Source organism: Takifugu rubripes, chromosome 15, assembly GCF_901000725.2.
Source record: "Takifugu rubripes chromosome 15, fTakRub1.2, whole genome shotgun sequence".
In the NCBI taxonomy this organism is placed as follows: domain Eukaryota; kingdom Metazoa; phylum Chordata; class Actinopteri; order Tetraodontiformes; family Tetraodontidae; genus Takifugu; species Takifugu rubripes.
The window spans coordinates 10,578,948-10,594,171 of record NC_042299.1 but is presented as its reverse complement, the minus strand read 5'-3'; the positions used below and the strand labels follow the sequence as shown (position 1 = coordinate 10,594,171).

At 43.6% G+C, this 15,224-nt stretch overlaps 2 protein-coding genes across 9 annotated transcripts; both read left to right on the top strand.

The window, feature by feature from the left end:
- The first annotated feature begins 737 nt into the window (after nucleotides 1-737).
- LOC101066277 (clathrin interactor 1-like) lies at nucleotides 738-6,480 on the top strand. Of its 2 annotated transcripts, XM_011611393.2 has the most exons (13): nucleotides 738-942; nucleotides 2,118-2,222; nucleotides 2,301-2,397; nucleotides 2,529-2,637; nucleotides 2,861-3,034; nucleotides 3,150-3,318; nucleotides 3,450-3,666; nucleotides 3,740-3,824; nucleotides 3,905-3,982; nucleotides 4,069-4,385; nucleotides 4,498-4,681; nucleotides 4,792-5,213; nucleotides 5,306-6,480. In XM_011611393.2, exons 1-12 carry the CDS (start codon nucleotides 902-904, stop codon nucleotides 5,187-5,189), a joined length of 1,974 nt encoding a protein of 657 aa, XP_011609695.1. In that variant the 5' UTR covers nucleotides 738-901; the 3' UTR covers nucleotides 5,190-5,213; nucleotides 5,306-6,480. The 2 variants fall into 2 exon arrangements, with proteins under 2 accessions (XP_011609695.1, XP_029704208.1); XM_029848348.1 differs by having other exon boundaries at nucleotides 4,792-6,480.
- A 485-nt stretch (nucleotides 6,481-6,965) lies between these two features.
- On the top strand, nucleotides 6,966-15,216 carry tcerg1b (transcription elongation regulator 1b (CA150)). Of its 7 annotated transcripts, none has more exons than XM_029848346.1 (21): nucleotides 6,966-7,067; nucleotides 7,830-8,073; nucleotides 8,179-8,331; nucleotides 8,675-8,960; nucleotides 9,177-9,284; nucleotides 10,109-10,168; nucleotides 10,885-11,085; nucleotides 11,243-11,346; nucleotides 11,508-11,608; nucleotides 11,716-11,876; nucleotides 12,047-12,128; nucleotides 12,230-12,365; nucleotides 12,565-12,654; nucleotides 12,753-12,871; nucleotides 12,954-13,104; nucleotides 13,189-13,353; nucleotides 13,428-13,610; nucleotides 13,700-13,885; nucleotides 13,971-14,054; nucleotides 14,203-14,303; nucleotides 14,490-15,216. In XM_029848346.1, the coding sequence occupies exons 1-21, from the start codon at nucleotides 7,021-7,023 to the stop codon at nucleotides 14,689-14,691; spliced, it is 2,964 nt and encodes a 987-aa protein (XP_029704206.1). In that variant the 5' UTR covers nucleotides 6,966-7,020; the 3' UTR covers nucleotides 14,692-15,216. The 7 variants fall into 7 exon arrangements, with proteins under 7 accessions (XP_029704206.1, XP_011609691.1, XP_029704203.1 ...); XM_011611389.2 differs by having other exon boundaries at nucleotides 9,042-9,284; nucleotides 13,700-13,879; XM_029848343.1 differs by having other exon boundaries at nucleotides 9,042-9,284.
- The last annotated feature ends 8 nt before the right edge of the window (nucleotides 15,217-15,224 follow it).

Sequence of the window (15,224 nt, the reverse complement as noted above, 5' to 3'; positions counted from 1 at the left end):
TCTCTCACACTTTAGCAAGTTTCATTGATGTCTCAATGTGATTTGTTATCATTTAGTATACTATGGATGCATGCTTTGACTTAGAACCTGAATTCAGTGTTCACATGCACGGTGTATCAAATAGCTGAAGACCAACCAGGATAACAACTGTGACCCCTATGAGAATCACACATTTCAAGCGGGTTCAAATTAATTGAATGTTGTTTTGTTTTTTTAATTTGATCAGAAATAGGCAAATGAAACAGTGCATCAGGAAATGATGAATTATCCTAAAATCAAAAGACAAAGAAATCAGAATTAACAGGGGTCCAGATGTTCACTCTCTCTAAAATGAGGGAAAGTATCCTCACAAACTAAATTAAAGATGGTTAAGGAGAGAAACAGTCCTTGTCCTTATATTCGGATATGTGAGAGCTGTTACGTTATAAACCTTAAATAATCCACATTCATACCAATTGCAGTGATATCTGTAGTGCTCTGAAAACTACGAAATATTTGTCCTGTTCTGACATCAGAAAACTTAATATAGAGACCAAAAACAAGATGAAGACGAAGAAAAGAGCCTAACCCTAAACCAACTGTTCATCTTACATGTTCTCAGCTCCAAAAAAAACGAAGGTTTCCTTTATGAGATGTATTGCATTTGGTAAATAAACATGTAGGTTATCAAAATGTCTCATCACACGCTGACTCCAGCAGCACGAGCGGGCGCGTCACATGACGTCGCCAGAGGACGGCGTTTCCGTAGCAACTGAGGCCGGTCCCTTCACCGCAGCGACCTGCGGAGCTTAACGGGGAGCAGGGAAACGGTCGTCGCTCAACCGGTCCCACCTCTGCCTTCTGGGCCGTACGGAAGAGGGGACGAGGCAGAGTCGAGGCGGCGAGCCCGCGGCGTGCGGAGATGCTGAATATGTGGAAAGTCAGAGAGCTGGTGGACAAAGCGTGAGTACCGACGCGCAGGTGGAGCCGCTAAACACCGAGGAGCTAGGCGAGCTAGGCGGCTAATCCCGGCAGCATCCTCGGGTTTTAACCGCTGACGGTGGAGAGGATACGGCCGTGACGTCAGTGCAATAGCCCCTCAGCTGATAGCTACAACTAGCTGGCTACCGGCCAACCTTTAACCTTGTGGCATAAACGGAAACGTGCATCTAATGAACGCGCCGTCTGGTGTTAATCCCCTACATCCGGTTGCAATAACTAGGACAAGTACCTCACATCCCACATATTATTTGATTTATGGTCCAGAACCTTTTGCTATTTCGGCTAGCTAAATCCGCTAGCATTGCTAAACCCAGCTCGACTAGGCTGTTGTTGGCGCTGCTGCAGAATCACGCCCTGTCCCATCCCGGTGGTGCCCATTTCCTCCAACATGCTTTTACTTTTCAACAAAAATTGGGAACCTATGCGCGCATTCTAGGGCGCCGAATTGTTTGAGATGTAAGCGGTGGCCGACCAGGACTGTGACCGAGGCCCGAGCCCGCATGGTCCCCGGACGGGGGGGGACAGCTCGTTGCTGAAGGTGTTGCAAGGTGTCTTTTTGTTTGGACAATGCACACCAGATGGAGGACGTTGTTTCAAGTGTAATAAAAATGCAGACACAAAGGCAACAACTTCCAATCATATATCTTTGATTTATAAGTCTGTTCTCAGCATTCGACAAAAAAAAAAATTGGTATTCAGATTTTAATTTATGTCACCCTCATGAACAGCCTTGTTGGTCTGCAGGCATCCCCCGGCTGCTGAAAACACTGTATTGATCTAGTGTAACAAAACTGGCAGTCATGGCCTTGCTTCTCCTGCAGAGGGTCACACTAATAGGTGACTAGATAAGGAGACGAGATAAACAGGTTTGTGTTTGATTGCCGTCAAGTCAGCTGATATAAGAGCAGTGAGGACCAACAAAGCAACACAGAGACAGAAGCAGAGAGGAGCGTGGACTGTGTTTGTTCACTGCTGTGCACACACACGGCTGGATATACATCGTGCATGAAGAGGCTGTTGGAAGCCTGTCATTGATTATAGATTGGCCTGGAATTCTATTTGTCTGAAAACATATTGGGTGTGATGGGCGCAGGGGATCTGACTGACCAATTGAATGCTCGCGCTTGTCTCAACAGCACCAATGTTGTGATGAACTATTCAGAGATCGAATCAAAGGTGAGAGAAGCCACCAATGATGACCCCTGGGGACCGTCAGGACAGCTGATGGGGGAAATAGCCAAGTATGTTTCTGACAATATATGACTTTACTCCTATACGTGCCAGCCACGTTTCTGATCATGTGCTCTCGGTGTGCCTAGATCTACATTTATGTATGAGCAGTTCCCTGAGGTGATGAACATGCTGTGGACCAGGATGCTGAAAGACAACAAGAAGAACTGGAGACGAGTCTACAAGGTCTTTTTCTGTGTCTGTGTGTTAAATTGTGCTGCATTGTGCAGCACGTGTCCCTGTTTGTTATTCACACAGATATTAGAGTGTGAGCACAATTCTTTTATGTAATTACACATTTCTTGAACTCTTTCCAGGCGCTGCTGCTGTTGGCGTATCTGATCAGGAACGGGTCGGAAAGAGTTGTCACCAGTGCCCGAGAGCACATCTATGACCTGCGATCTCTAGAAAACTACCACTTCATAGGTGAGTCTCAGAAGAGCTCTCATTATTTTTGCATTCTCCTTTATCTTTGTAGCTTCTGATTTGTCCTTTATGAATACACTTTGGGCCTTTTGCTTTTAACAGAAATAAATAAAACATGAGTTTTTGTTCAAAAGAAAAATAATTAATGATAGGCATTGAGACGGCCCTTTCCAGTAACATCCACAACATAATGCCAGTTCTGTTTCCCGTTCGACGCGTGCAGATGAAAACGGCAAAGATCAGGGCATCAACGTACGTCAGAAGGTGAAGGAGATGGTGGAGTTCGTTCAGGATGACGACAGACTGCGAGAAGAGAGGAAGAAAGCCAAGAAGAACAAAGATAAATATATCGGAGTCTCCTCTGACAGCATGGGAGGAGGAGGGGGAATTAAAAACTGTGAGCATTTGATAGTTTCATACATATTAAATGTATCGTTTGGCATCATAGTCAAATAGTGTATTTATGTTTAACCTGTAATGACAAACTATCTCATCCATGTTTGCCTTCTCAGCCAATGAGTTGGATCGGTGTAAGTGGGATGAGGACTGGGATAAAAGCAGAGGAGCTTTTCCTTTTAGCGAGAAGCTCGGGGAGATCAGCGACAAGATAGGCAGCACCATCGACGACACACTCAACAAGTTCAGAAAGAAGGAGCGTGACGACTCACCCGACAGAATCAGGTAAAAAGCACGTGTTGATACCTTCTAAAATGCCAGAAAAAAAACAGGATATAAACCACAGCCTAGCAAAAACGGAAAACTGCGAGTGCTGCCTCTGATATGTTTTTTTTTTTTTTGTCCGGTTGCCATAGTGACATCGAGGAGGATCGTGCATCAAGAAACGGGCGGCAGGAAACCCTGGAGTTCAAAGATGAAGAAGAAACGGTCACAACAAAGAGCATCCAGATAACACAGGCAACAGAAACCACCACTACCACCACGAGAAAACGCAGCGGAGCCGGCGGCAGCAAGGCCCTGGACCTGGGAGCTGCTGCTCACTACACCGGGGACAGGAGCCCAGAGGAGAAGGTGCCCACACAGACCCCGTTCCAAGCTTCAGATATCAGGGATTGTTCACTCACCAAATGTCTCCTGTTCGTAGCTATCGGCCAGGCAACCCTCCAGCAGCAGTGTGGTGGCCGACCTGTTGGTGATTGATCCGTCACCCAAGCAAGGCGCCACGGCAGGTAAATACAGTCGTACACGGACGTAGGATAGAAAAAGGACGTAGCGATGGACAACTTGTGGTTTTGCTGTGTGTACGCAGGTGCAAATTCAGACCTCATCAGTGGTTTTGCAGACTTTTCCTCTCCTGCTGCCTCTGCCAGCCTCCCAACGTCCACTGGTAAGCTACTGGGGTTGATACCAGTAATACAGACTTCAGTGTAAAGCTGTCATTAGACAGTGACAGGTTAAAAATCTCCTCTTCAGCTGCTCCATCATCCAATGGAAATGGGGAATTTGGAGACTGGAATGCCTTTTCAGCCAGTCCCTCAGCTTTGTCAAACTCTGGTCCCTCCCAGCCGGTCAAAGACCTCTTTGGCGGTGCCCAGTCACCCCCACCCTCGAACCCAGACCCTGTCTCACCCTCTGCAGAGCTCTTTGATCTCATGGGTGGAGTTAACCATCAGCTAACCAACCAACATGCAACCTTGAGCGCCTCTCAGAGCTTGACTTTTTCTCTGGGCGGGGCAGCGCCAGGAGCATCTGTCGCCATGCCAACTGTGCCCCTTTCTCGCTCTCAACAGGTTGGTTTTCATCAAGTAGTAACAAATGCATACATTTGTCAGTAAATGCCCAATTTTTGATTTATTGTCAATAGCTGGGTGTTGGATGAATGACTTTTGTTATCTGTTACAGAGCTTGGGAGGTCTGACATCGCAGCAGGCAGCAGGACAACAGCAGAAGGTTGGTGTCGGGAGTCAAGGATCCTTAGGAGCAACCTGGTCCGACCCGTCCGTCAACATCAGTCTGGATTTCTTGTCGGCAGGCCTCAACTCTACAAAGACGCCCCCCACACTCAACAATATCATTCAGCAGCAAGGTACCATTTTATTGCTGAGTCGTGTCACTTTGTTCTGCGAGCCTCTTGGTCTAAAAGAAGGTTCTTGAAGAAAAGAAGAGTGAGTAACCTTTCGATATGTCTGTGTGCAGGAGTGCCCCCCATTAATTTGTTGGCCCAGAACTTTGGGGGGCTCAACCTCAGCTCCTCACCCCACGTGACACCCATTAGACCACAAGCCAATCCCATGATGGGAGCCAATCCCATGACGATGAGTATGCCTGCATCAGTGGCAACTGGTATCCCCACAGCAAATATGCCCCCTTCAATGACCACGGGCACTGTGGGAATGGGTGGAATACCTGTAAACCAAGGTGTGATAGGAATGAACATGAGCATGAATATGAGCACGACAACTCCTATAATGATGGGCGGTATGGCTGGAATGGGAGTGCCAGGAGTAGGCATGGGTCTAACGCACTCCATGGCCCCCGCCATGGTTCCACCTAAACAAGATGCCTTTGCTAACTTTGGCAGTTTTGGAAAATGAAGGAGTGTATGCTTGTGGAAGTGTGTGAGTATTTCATAGAGAGAATCGTGGATGAATGGTGACGATGCATGTGTGACCACTGAAGGACTGCATGTTTTTGTTTCTACCGGTACCAGTAACCACGACCGTTGGAGATAGGTGAGAGCATCCAATTATGCTTGAGGTGTGGGAGTCCAGGACAGAAGACACTCCAAGAGCAGGGAAAGTGTCATCATTATGTTCCTTGGGGAAAGGATCAACCTGTTTTTCTTTTCTTTTCCACTTTTTTGTTGGTCAATGGTACAATAAATTTCCCTTTTATAACAAAAGAATATCTATCCTAAATGTTTTCCAATCAATTCACAGAGTTGACTTAGTTTTGCATTTTAAATTTGTAATAATAAATAACATTTCTTTAGTAGTATATTATAGCCAAGGAGCGACCCGCCCTGTGCAGATGCCATGCTGTAGTTGTCCAGTAGGGGGCAGTACAGGCAGGCCCAGCTGTCAACTACTTAAAACATAACAAGAGTTTAAAATAAACGAGGAAAAAAGAAGAAAAACTACACGTAAGAAAAACATGTACAGTGTTTGACCCCTGACCATAATCACGTTGTTAAAAAGCACTGCAGCTCATTTCCTTTCTTTGAGGTGACTCATTTATTTATATCTCACATAAACTGTTCCACATAATAAATACAGAGGTCCAAGCAATTTCAGTAATGGTTTTTCCAGTTGTCCATGGTGAAAGGCAACAAACTGATCAACACAATCCTGTTCAGAATATCTTAGCAGTTAACCTTTAATTCCTAAAGTATTTTTGCCTTCAGGCTCACATGATGTTTGATGGGTGGTTGGACGTCTGCTTCCACAGTGTATTAGAGAAATCTACATCCATTGAATAAATGAGATGATATGTTTTCTCACTAGTTTTAATTAACATTTCTGTAGATTACAGAGAACACTAAAAGTTTTTGGGGTGTCTTTGAATTAAGTTTGCATGGCGAAGGGGTGAGTGTGACATGTTTAAGTTTTCTCAGTTGTGGTGCAAACACAGCTAAGTAGTGTCTGTCTGTCATTCTAGAAGACACTGAATTCCAAAATGACCAAATCTTTATTTTGTTACACTGAGAATGATTCCATAGCCACTAGTTTAATATTTTATTAGTTTACCTGTAAGTTTATGTCAATACAAGAGAGCTAATGACATAATTTAATGATTTATTTTCTTTTTCGGCATTTCAGCATTCATTCGGTTGTACTATATTTTCTGTACTTCATCCAACAATAAATTAAATTTCAAACTTTCCATTATTTTTCTCTGAACACATTACTTCAGATTAAATACTTTTTTTTGGCCTGAGAATGGAGTGGGTTTTTTTAAAACTATTTTAGACAATTTTACAAACATTTCAAGAGCATATATGACACCTGTATAAAAATGTTACATGCCACATGTCACAGTGAAAAACTTCATCAAATAATGATTAATCCTAGAACAAATACGCCTTTAAATAAATAAAACTACTTCAGGGAATGGCACTATTGAACTTTTTTTATTATACTGTTAACCGGTTCAAATACGAGAGGAAATTTTTGCAGACAGAAAGACAGACTATACAAACATCCACCAACATCATGACAGTGAAGATGACGAAAAATTAGACACCGCCCACACGTCACGCTACATTCTGCCTAAAATGGACCAATGAAAGTTTACTTAAGATGAATGACAGACCTATTAGCCAATCGGAGGGCGTCTCGGTGATGATTGACGTGAAGTATCAGCGAATAGAAAAACTCGAGAACACTTCAGGGCATTTCCAGGAAGACCGGGATACATTTTCCTGTAATGGCGGACCAGACAGACAGCGAGACTCTCGGCTTCAGCGAAAACAGGTCAGATAATTCTGTCAGATAAGTTATCTGCTGAAATAAAGTGTAATGTAATACAAAAAAACGAGTTTTAATGTAAATATGGCGAGTGGTGCTTCTGTTTGAAACAGTTTGATTAAAAAAGGGCAATAGCATGCGTATGCAGCCATGCTAGCTTAGTAGCTTTAGCTAACTAGCAAACGGTTGGTGTGTGGTCTTAACTTAAACCATGCGGTAAACACAGATAGACAGATCAAACACGGATGGTTATTTTCATAACTGAGCTTCCTTCTTGACCTCTCACTGGGTTTGGTTTAAGAACCAACTGTTGTCTGAAAATGTCTGTTTATAAATGTGGTTGCTATGCTACCTTTTGGTTCGCACGTCTTTGAATGGCCAGACTTTGCGTTGTCTTACTTTGTTACAGAATAATTACTCAGATCGATTATTAGAGTTCATTAAACATACGAATATCTGCAGATACTGAACCAATATATCCATGTAAAATTCCTCATTTAATATTAATAATGAAGACTTAAATTAAAAGGAACCATCTGAAAATTATACATTTACCCTGTCTTTTGTATCTGAGGAATAGGTGTTTGTAGCTAGCTTTAGTTGTTTACATTATTCTGCTATTTTTATGCATTTTATAGATTGTAAATATGAGGTTGCTTGCATTGAGGGGTTCGCTAAAGCTGCATAAAGATCCATCCATTGACTTACACGTGTGGGCCCCACATTTATGTTGTTTCACTTACAATCTTCCCTTTAATTTGGTGCTAGAATGGTGCAGCAGGCTGTGCGCTTCCATGCTCCTGCACCTGCACCAGCCACTACACAAGCGCCTGCCCAGACACCAGTCTTACGAGGCCCACCTCCTCTCCTTAGGCCACCGCCGCCACCTTTTGGGATGATGAGGGGGCCCCCACCACGGCCCCCCTTTGCACGTCCACCCTTCGACCCCAACATCCCTCCCATCCCACCACCAGGAGGCATGCCACCGCCCATTGGACCTCCCCATCTTCAGGTAATTGCTCCCCATTTGCATGCGTCTATAAAATCTGCTGATACCATGTTCACAGATAATGTGTTGCATAAAAAGTTAATATTGTGTCTTTAATGTTTGTTGCAGAGACCACCCTTTCTTCCCCCTCCCATGGGAAACCTGCCACCTCCACCAGGGATGATTTTCCCTCCTGGTATGCCCCCAATTACAGCATCTGGAAACCCTTCAGTCAACCCTGCAGAGGAGATCTGGGTAGAGAACAAAACATCGGAAGGAAAGGTAAGCAGGTGGCTGACAGAAAATATTGCTTCCTATAACCTTTTGCCCCTGAAAAGACGCTATATGAATAAAGATTGATTGATTGACATAAACCAAACATTCCTTTACAATGATGCTTTTTCCAACCTTTCTTCTTTTTTAAATCACAGAAAATGCATTAACATTAGGAAGTGTTCGTTATGTGGCAGTATTTCCTCCAGGCGGCCGGCTTTGGCCACAGTGAAATATTTTCTAAAAAATAAAGAAAAGCATTCAGTTTTCACAACAAAGTATGAAATTTCTAATTGAAAACTGTATGTGATCATTTAGCCTCATCTTAATTCTACTTGCATGTTTTCCATAGGCATATTACTACAATGCCAGGACTAGAGAGTCGTCATGGAGCAAACCAGATGGTGTGAAAATCATCCAGCAGTCTGAACTTAACCCCCTTCTTGTCGGTGGGGCTGGCGCTGGTGGGCCTGGTACAAGTGTGGGAGTGACTGTAGCTGCTAGCTCAAACAGTATCAACACTACAGCCAACACGCCAGAAGCCTCGCCCACCCATGCCCCATCAACAACTCCTTCCCACACACTAACCTCCAGTCCTGAAACCACCGCCACACCCCCCCCATCAGTGACTATATCAGGTAAATCTGCCTTTTGGGACCAAGAAGTCATTTCCTTCCTTATCTTAAGGGGCTAACTAATGTTTTTTTTCCCTCCAAAAGCGACAGTTGTAGCAGACTTAAACTCCGTTGCCTCAGTGACCTCAACAGTTGCTGTGTCTCCAGTCACTGTAGTCACGGTTTCCACGGTACCTTCCCCCGTTACTGCGGTTCAAACTGTGCCTCTGCTACCTGCAGCCCTGCCTCACAGTGTGGCCCAGCCCACGGCAGCCATGCCTGCGTTTCCCCCAGTCATGGTGCCACCATTCAGAGTGCCGCTACCAGGCATGCCCATCCCTCTACCAGGTAAGAATCAAACAAGTTGTGTTTCCATTGAGCAGTATGGTTTCAACTTATATATGTTTGGCTGCAAGTCAAGCAGTCAAACTGCGAAGGGCAGCCCATTTTGGTTCTGCAAATGAGGGATATGATAAAGGGGCTGGTTAAAAGCACAAATATCCCTGGAACCTCGTGAACATTACAGTTTTGTTAATGTCATTTATAAGCGAGCTATACCGTGCGTTATGAGATCATACATACTGTTGCTGGTTTAGCATATATTGAACTGAATTGTACTGCTTTATGGAAATATAACTACAAAAATGTTTTGGTAGCTGTAATAACTAGAAATCGTAAGTTGTCATAAGTGCACTGTTCCTAAACAGTGAATGGTAATGCAAAATGGTCCTGCAGGTCTTTTGTGTTTTGCTTAAAATTTTATATGTTGCTTTTCTATTTTTCTGTTTATATATTTTTTCTCCTCAGTCCCCCCCTTTTTAAAAAAAAAAAAAAAAAAAACATAGATCATTGAAGCTGATTTGCTTATAAGTACCGGTATTAGCGTGGTCCTAAAGTGAGGGTTTTATTGATTTTAACTTTTTTTTGCGTTTCCTTTTTTTAATAATTGGCTCAATCTGAACACATTTTTAACCATGTTCCCTTTGGCTTCCATAAAATTTAAATATACATCTACTGTAAGAACACTTTAATAAACTTTTAGAATAAGTTAACAATGCACGTTTTAAGCGTTTGATCTGTTTGTCTGAGTTGGAAGGTGCACAAATATTATGGTAGCTGTCTGGTGTCTTGCTTTGTTCAATCAGATACTTGCTTGTCCGTTGTTCTTGCAGGTGTAGCAATGATGCAGATAGTAGGTGCACCCTGTGTAAAGGCAGGCCCCGGCACCAACGGTAAACACCCAGCCGTTCGCCTCAGATCGACAGTAGATGGCATGGTAGTGAATGTCTACACAAGTCCTTTTTATTTGGGTTCCCTTAAACAGTGGAGTGGGTGGTGGATGGTGGGAACATAGGGTTCCAACAAGCAGAAGAACACAAAGGTTAACCTAATTTTGTCTTTACACTCATAACAGGATGACGGCAGCATAAACACGTTTTACAACTTACTGAGGTTGTTAGCAGCTTTTAGGTTAATAAAAGGGGCACTTCTTTGTTTTACTAAGTTCAAACCAAGTTGTTTTTATGATCAGTTGTTCTGGAGTTTGTGTTTGGCTCTGGAGGTAGGAGAGATCAGTCCTAGCTGCCATTGTCCAGGGGGTGTCCTCCACATTTAGCAGCAAAGAGCTACACGTTGTGGTCATGTGCTTGTCTGTGTCTGTGGCATGGATGTGTGTGGTCACTGCTCTGTGTTTGTGTATGTGACCTGTGTTTGGTTGGTTGTTCTTCAGACTCGGTCATTAAGTGTCAGTGGTTTTTGTTGTCACTAATTCTATACAGAAAGTGGCAGGATCTTCTCATTGTATCTCAGCTTTTCCTAGATTTTTGACTAAAAGTGTTCAACATGGGAATATGACTGAAAGTGATGTTCAAATGGAAATTAAGTTTGTTATTCAACCAAACAGAAACTGGGAAAGCAAATAATCGCTTTCTTTACTCTTTGATGACAGGCATGCTTCCTGGTATGGGGCCACCTTTAGTTTCCATGATGCATCCACAGCTGGCTCTCTCAGCTGCCCCTGCCTCCATGGCCGGACCTCTACAGCTCACCGAGTGGTCAGAGTATAAAACAGCTGATGGGAAAACATACTACTACAACAACCGTACACTGGAGTCCACGTGGGATAGACCACATGTCCTGGTGGAGAAAGGTAGACTTGCCGGGCTTGATGTGGTGAACTTTATTCACCGGAGAACAGTCATTTAACTAGCAGCCTTTCGGTTTTGAAAATAAATAGAGGAATAAATAGGAATAGAGAGGGCTCGAGTGTTTAAATGTAGTGGGTTTTTTCTTCTTCCTCACTTCAGAAAAAGAAGCACAAAGAATCAGGGAGCGTCTGGCCCAGGAGGAGGCAGAAGCAATGGAAATGGAGGATGAGGCGAACAAAGCTGAACACATGCTCGAGAAAGGGGTAAGCAAAGAAATGGATTATGTGGTTGAATGTCTAAAGCTGTATTTCCAGCATTTTTTGCCTCAAATTTGAAAATTTATGCTATTCCAAATTCCAAATTTGAAAATTCCAAATGTTTTAAAATAATCAGGTAAATGTTATACTAATCAAGAACATGACAGTTTGTTATTAAGGAACCTAAAGAGGAAGAGATGACAGAGGAAGAAAGGGCAGCTCAGAAAGCCCGCCCTATAGCCACCAACCCGATCCCTGGAACACCATGGTAAACTCACAAAAGCTCATCCCAAACCGGCTCTCCAGTTCACATGACTACAAAACGTGCTGCGTTCTTTCCTCTCATCACCATGTGTCTCCACACTTCTGTGTCAGGTGTGTTGTATGGACGGGTGACGATCGCGTTTTCTTCTACAACCCAACCACAAGGCTGTCCATGTGGGACCGGCCTGAGGAACTGATCGGTCGCTCGGATGTCGACAAACACATTCAGGAGCCTCCGCACAAGAGAGGAGTGGAGGACACCAAAAAGACAGGTGTGGACAATTTACACATAACTGAAGACAATAAACAAAGACAGTTCTCATTGTTTGGATTCAAACTAGTCACTAATATTGATTGCATTAGTACTGCTATTACAACTGCTACTATCACTTAAATGTATGCTGCAGTGGGCTTGTGGGTCATTTTTCTTCTGTGTAAACAGGTTTTAATAAGGTGGAGCCAGAACTGACCATAAATAATGATGAAAATCAAGATGAAGAACCAAGCAAAGCCAAAAAGAGAAAGTTAGTAATGATCCCTTATTCATCCTTACTTATTGGTTTTATTTATTATTATTTATTATTTACACACTCTCTTCTGTCCTTAATTAAAAATGTCTTTATAGGAAGGAAGATGTGAAGGAAGCAGACTCTGAAAAAGAAGCAGCCATGGAGGCAGAGCTCAGAGCTGCCAGAGAAAGAGCCGTGGTGCCTCTGGAGGCCCGGATGACCCAGTTCAAGGAAATGCTGCTGGAGAGAGGGGTAAGCACAAAATGTAACATTTCTGGTAGGTAAAACTGGCATTTTAAACAAGAGTGGAGGCAGTCATCAAGCAGAGAAACTAAAACTCTTCAGGCGACGTTTTAAAATACAGATTTAGAAGTTTGGTCCTGTTTGTAAAGTGGTAGAATTGACAACAGATCAGCATGAAGGTTAAGTTAACTGTCTGTCTTACATCCAGGTGTCTGCATTCTCAACTTGGGATAAGGAGCTTCACAAAATTGTTTTTGACCCACGTTACCTTTTACTAAACCCCAAAGAGAGGAAACAGGTATACCTTGTTTTTCTTTCTGCTGCTCTTATTTCTTTCATTAGTCATTAATATCAACATATGCTGCCTTCATTGTTTGTGTGATTATGTCCTTTCAGGTGTTCGATCAGTACGTGAAGACACGGGCTGAAGAAGAAAGGAAAGAAAAGAAGAACAAGCTGATGCAGGCCAAAGATGAATTCAGGAGGATGATGGAGGATGCCAAGCTCACTCCAAGGTTCGTCCACACCATAAAGAACGGCAAGGTTTTTAAAAGATATTTCATGTTTCTTATTGTTTGTATTTGCTGTTTCATCCAGAACTACGTTTAGTGAGTTTGCTGTGAAGTTCGGCAGAGACCCACGATTTAAGACAATAGAAAAGATGAAGGACAGGGAGGCTATTTTTGTAGAATTCATTACTGCTATGAGGAAAAGAGAGAAAGAGGACTCAAAGACGAGAGGAGAGAAGGTATTGTTGTCTATCGATACCGTACTATCACCTTTATTGTTCTTTATCTGTTCCTGACTCAGCATGTCTGCTTGGTGTTACCAGGTTAGGCAAGACTTCTTTGATCTTTTGAGTGATCAGCATGTAGAAGGCGGCCAGCGATGGAGTAAAGTGAAAGAGAAGCTCGAGACTGATCCACGGTACAAGGCCGTGGAGAGCTCCGCACTCAGAGAAGAACTTTACAAACAGTACATGGAGAAGCAGGCCAAGGTAGAAGCACTTGGAGTGGTGTTGTTTCTTGTGTAAAAATTACAATGACGCTGACATCACCTCGTCATCCGCAGAATGTCGACGTTGAGAAGGAACGCGAGTTGGAACGGCAGGCTCGCATCGAGGCCAGTCTCCGGGAAAGAGAGAGGGAGGTGCAGAAAGCCAGATCAGAGCAGACCAAGGAAATTGACCGAGAGCGAGAGCAGCACAAGAGAGAGGAGGCCATCCAGCATTTCAAAGCTCTCATGTCCGACATGGTGAGATGGCTGCGGCGATGTTCACGTCAGCAGATGTGATGTCTTAAGTTATGTCTTCTGAGTCTACTTTTTAAAATTCCCACAATCAGGTTCGGTCGTCAGATGCAACCTGGTCCGATACCCGTCGTAACCTGAGAAAAGACCACCGGTGGGAGTCTGCATCGCTGCTAGAAAGGGAGGAAAAAGAGAAGCTGTTTAATGAACACATAGAAGCACTGGCCAAGAAGAAGAAGGAACAGTTTAGGCAACTACTGGATGAAACCAGCATGGTAGTAGTGAGCCCTACCGCCGATTTATGTTTCCTTGCTGGCAATCAGGGATTATGGTTGTTATTAAAGTAAGCAATGTTTTGTGTTTTAGATCACTCTGACAACAACATGGAAGGAGGTGAAAAAGGTTATCAAGGAGGACCCTCGCTGCATTAAGTTCTCTTCCAGCGACAGGGTAAGATGGCTCACCTCTCACCTTTATGGTTTCACTGGTCTAAAATAAGTTTGAATGTGTCTTTCTTCAGGGTCGTTTTTAAATTCATATATAACAATATTAGTGTCTACATTCAGCCTGCATTTTTTTCTTTGTGTGGTTCATATAGAAGAGACAGCGAGAGTTTGAAGACTACATCAAAGACAAATATATCACAGCCAAAGCTGACTTCAGGACACTGTTGAAGGAGACAAAGTTCATCACATACAGGTCTGTGTCTGTTTCTGTAGGAAACTGTTCAGTTTGCACTCCTGTGGTCATAAAGTTCTTTTCATGTTGCAAACTAATGCTACATTTAAAAAAAAAAAATGCATGTCCTCTCATCAGCGTATACTCCATAACCCAGGATGAGAAATTCAAAACTGAATTTTAGTCACACTCTTTCCTTTTCCTCAGGTCAAGAAAGCTCATTCAGGAATCAGAGCAACACCTGAAAGACGTTGAGAAGATCCTTCAGAACGATAAGCGATACCTTGTTCTGGAGTGTGTCCCAGAGGAACGCAGGAAACTTATCATGTTTTACATTGACGATCTAGACCGCCGTGGCCCACCACCACCCCCCACCGCTTCTGAGCCCACCCGACGCTCCACCAAGTGAGCGATTACGTCAACTTGGCCGGTGGCTCCACTCCTCCCTGCCCTCCCTCTGGCCAGAGCATGACTCCACCTCAACGTCCTCCTGAACCACGCTCTCCAGGCCTACGGCTGGCCTTGCAGTATTATTACTGGGGGGTCGGGTTGCGTAGAGATGTACCATAATGATAAATGGTTGAGTTCTTAGGCACCTCCGTGTAAGGCAACACGGAAAGGAAAGGTGACCCTCGATTGCTAGCCTCTGACTAAACACATTAGAGGAAAGGATAGTGATAAGGCTGCTGTTAAAGCAGCCAAAATGTGTAAGATAGAAGATGTAAATGAGTGTGTGCGTGCGTGAAAGTATTGGATGCCCATGAGAAATGGCGCGTGTGTGTTTTAGGCGTCCGGAAGCCTTACTGCTCCACTGTGCCAGTCATCGTTTCAGCGGCTCAGTGTGAATGTTAGTTTCTGCTCAGTGGTTTATTCCTATGTTGCAGCAGTTTCTTTGTTGAATGAAATAAATGCATCTTCCACTGTTTTTCCAAAATGTCTTTA

Coding starts and splice junctions, on each gene's coding strand:
- LOC101066277 (XM_011611393.2), top strand. CDS start 902: ATGCTGAATATGTGGAAAGTCAGAGAGCTGGTGGACAAAGC. Junction 3,035..3,149: donor AGGAGGGGGAATTAAAAACT/GTGAGCATTTGA, acceptor TTGCCTTCTCAG/CCAATGAGTTGGATCGGTGT. Junction 3,319..3,449: donor GACTCACCCGACAGAATCAG/GTAAAAAGCACG, acceptor CGGTTGCCATAG/TGACATCGAGGAGGATCGTG.
- tcerg1b (XM_029848343.1), top strand. CDS start 7,021: ATGGCGGACCAGACAGACAGCGAGACTCTCGGCTTCAGCGAAAACAG. Junction 7,068..7,829: donor CTCGGCTTCAGCGAAAACAG/GTCAGATAATTC, acceptor ATTTGGTGCTAG/AATGGTGCAGCAGGCTGTGC. Junction 11,609..11,715: donor CCGATCCCTGGAACACCATG/GTAAACTCACAA, acceptor CTTCTGTGTCAG/GTGTGTTGTATGGACGGGTG.